Source organism: Colobus angolensis, unplaced genomic scaffold (genome assembly GCF_000951035.1).
Source record: "Colobus angolensis palliatus isolate OR3802 unplaced genomic scaffold, Cang.pa_1.0 Scaffold844, whole genome shotgun sequence".
NCBI classification, from domain to species: Eukaryota; Metazoa; Chordata; class Mammalia; order Primates; family Cercopithecidae; genus Colobus; species Colobus angolensis.
Window position 1 is genome coordinate 22,819 of NW_012122310.1, and position 3,626 is coordinate 26,444.

Below are 3,626 nucleotides of genomic sequence, written 5' to 3' on the forward strand. Positions count from 1 at the left end.
GACATTCCAGGCTGTGAGTGGGCCTGGGCTTGGGCAGGGCTGACCAGCTGAGAATCTGATCTGGAGCCCTGCCTCTACTGACAAGGAAGGAGCTTGCAAAGCTGCTCCTCGCTCTTGGTGTTTCTGTCTTCATTTAGCACCTCAAGGTTGAGCTTCTAGACTCCGGAGGGACCAAGTACCAATGCAGCCAAACTCACGGACTGATCTGTTTGTGACCAGGAATCTTGATTCCATTCCATGGCCACAGACTGACAAACACCCATCCCCAGATGTGGTGTTTGCTAAAGATGACAAGGAGAGACAGGCAAGAGAGTGAGGGTGATGCAGTGGCAACCTGTGTGCCATGTGCACCTTCCATTATAGGGGCATCGGGCTAGGCAAGGGTAGCAGGATGGACTCATATATGGAGGACCAACCTGTGGCTGATTGGAGGGCATTTTCCAGCTTTCCTTTTCCTAGATGCTTTCAATATCATGCTCTGACCTGATCCTTCTCTGAAAATAGCTGCAGGTGGTTGCACATTTCTGTGGGAACAATGCCTCAGACTCTGAGGCCCTGCTGAGGTGCCTGAGGACAAAATCCTCCAAGGAGCTGCTGACCCTCAGCTAGGTGAGGACAGAGGGGGCAGTTTTGGGGGCAGGGTTGCCCTTTGAATGGAGAGGTGAACAAATCCTACTGCTGTGTTATTTATTTGGATTTGGAACATGGAAAAGAGGAGGATTGGGGATACTCGATAACAGCTATAAAAAAATAAGTAGGGGTATAGAACCCTTGTAGGTAATTTAAGAAAATTGTTGGGGCAGGGGTGCAACTTAGCCTGGAGAAGATTCAGCAAAGTACAAGGCTTGTCTCTAAGTCCCTGAAGGCATCTCGCTGGAGAGAGGGACCACACTTGTTACGCATGCTTCCAGAAGCTGAAGTCAAGATCAGAAGCTGGAAGTTCTATTAGGAAGTCATTTTAGTTTTGTGTAACTAAAAGCTTTTCAAGACCTCAGTTGTCTGGAAAAGGACTGGGCTCCTTTAGAAGGTGGTGAGATGCTCACCTTTCCAGGTATTTAAGCAAAATCTAGCTGACCCAGGCTGACAAACTTTCAATCAGTGAAAGTTAATTGGACCGGGTGATCTCTTATGTCCCTTCCAATCTTGAGAGCCTTTGATGACAATCTTTGAATGAACAAGATCATTATCTTTCAGATTTCAACATTTGCTAGATATGTGGTGTGTACTCAATGTCCACTCTGAGCCATGCTAGAGACTCAGTGAAATGGATAATAAGTCCTGGACCCGATGTTGTGTTGAACTCTTTCATGTGCTCCTTTCTGCCCACATCCCAAAACAGAAACCTAAAGAAACCGTGATTAGAGCTGAGTGTTGCTTTCTGAGACCCAAAAAATATCCAGGCATGTCCAAGACACTGTGTCTCAGGGAGACATCTGAGGAAGGTGTTAACACCAACCTCTACAGTCCTGGCCACTCCATCTGCCACCATTTTTCCCTTTGCATTTGGTCAGTGGTTCACAAACTTGAACATGCATTGGGATCACCTGGAGGACTGGCTACAAGAAGGTTCTGGGCTACACTGCAACCACAGAGTTTCTTATTGAGGACCTGAAGTGGGCCTGAGAATGTGCATTTCTAACAAGTTCCCAGATGATGCTGATGCTGCTGGTCTAGGAACCACACTTTGAGAATCTCTGTGCTAGGCTGTATTAGTCTTTTCTCATGCTGCTAATAAAGACATACCTGAGACTGGGTAATTTATAAAGGAAAGAGGTTTAATAAACTCACAGTTCCACATGGCTAGGGAGGCCTCACATCATGGTGGAGGGTGAAGGAAGAGCAAAGGCACATCTTACATGGCAGTGGGCAAAAAAAAAAAAAAAAAAAAAAATCTTGTGCAGAGGAGCTCCCCTTTATAAAAACCATCAGATCTCATGAGATTTATTCACTATCATGCAAATAGCATGAGAAAGACCTGCTCCTATGATTCAATTACCTCCCACCGGGTCCCTCCCACAATATGTGGGAATTATGGGAGCTATAATTTGAGATTTGGGTGGGGACACAGCCAAACCATATCACAGGCCACTGTTTTTCTGAGGTGGATATTATTATTCCCATTTAGCAGATAAGAAAATAAGGCACAGACAAGTTTAGCCCCCTTGCCCAAGTACATGGCAGAGCTGCCAGGAACTGATATATTGAGCTGGGCCCATAGTGTTTGCTTTTATTTTTTTAGCGCATTTAAGCCAGTGCTAGACTGGGTTGGCTTTGCTTGGCCAGGATTTGGGACAGCAGATTTTGTGAACGAAATAGCTGCTGATTTTTTTTCTTCCTTATTACAGAAAAAGGCTTTCCCTCAAGTGGTTGATGGTGCTCTCTTTCCTAATGAGCCTCTAGATCTATTGTCTCAGAAAGCATTTAAAGCAATTCCTTCCATCATCGGAGTCAATAGCCATGAGTGTGGCTTCCCGCTGCCTATGGTAAGAATTCCGGCTGTCCATGCTGCCACTCCCTCAAACTGATGCAGCTCTTGGCTTCAACAGTTGGGAATTTCCACAGATGACAGCAGGTGTTGTAAATGCTGAAGTCCACCAGCCAAGCACACAGTGATCACCTTTCCTCTCTCTGAAAGAGGGCAAGTGAGGACAGGGCCAGTCACAACAAGTGTCTGCCTTCCTCCTCATGTGATGAGGTTTAGGGTGGAAGAAACAACTGCATAAAAAGGAAAGAGGGGATGGGTCCATTTGGTCTTTGTTCAAAAAATATTACAAATGATTGTTTCCAAAAAATGCAGTTACTACTTCAGAGTTGACATTCAGATAGGTCTGAAAGACTTCATTCCTTTAAACATGTCATGTCCAGCCTTGGTACTGGCATCTTGACATCCAAGAATGCTAAGGTTGTATAAGTTGCAAAACTGTTGAATCATTTCATTTGTTCAACAAATATGTACTAAGTATTTATTACAAGCTTATAAAAACTGAGCAGTTGGCAGAGAGCATGGTACCAGCTTTCTGGGAGCGCACACTCTAGTGGGGAGAGACAGATGAGACACAAGGTTGAGAAGATGATTTCGGAGAGTGATAGATGCTATGAAGGGCACAAGTGGGGAGAGAAGGTATCTTTAGGGAGACAACAGGTGGTTAGGAAAGGCTCCTCTGGGGAGAGATTGTTGAGTTGAGGCCCGGGTGCCAGGAAAGACCTATTTTTTTTTATTCCATGGTTTAGAAAGACTCTCTTCAATGGAAATAAACTTTTCATCTGTCCTCAGAAGAGTGGAAGCTTCAAATTCCTAATACTGTTGAAGCTCATGTAGACAGACTGACCTCCTCATTTTAAGCTGGAGGAAGTGGGTTTATGAAATAAAGAGGTTTGTCAAATTACAAAGCTAGCTGATGGCTGTGCAGAACCAGAATCCCAAGTTCATTGGGTTGTGAAAGCATGCTCTATCATTATTAATTTGACCTCCAGGGCAATGTTTTGAAGTGGGACTAGGGATTCTTGTCCTCACATTGCAGATGAGGCCACTGAATCACAGCTCATGGCTTAAGTAAGTGCTTCCAGTGATTTCTGGGTGTATGTTAGAAAGAAGAAGGCAGGTGCTAGTGATGACAACCACCACT

General features: G+C 44.8%; 1 protein-coding gene across 1 annotated transcript in view; it reads left to right on the top strand.

Moving 5' to 3' along the window:
* Nucleotides 1-3,626, top strand: part of LOC105503307 (carboxylesterase 5A-like) — a gene marked incomplete at its 3' end in the record, with an annotated part of 31,296 nt that overhangs the window by 15,561 nt on the left and 12,109 nt on the right. The window contains 2 exon segments of the mRNA XM_011930165.1: nucleotides 505-609; nucleotides 2,346-2,483. Coding sequence (XP_011785555.1) covers nucleotides 505-609; nucleotides 2,346-2,483 — 243 coding nt within the window.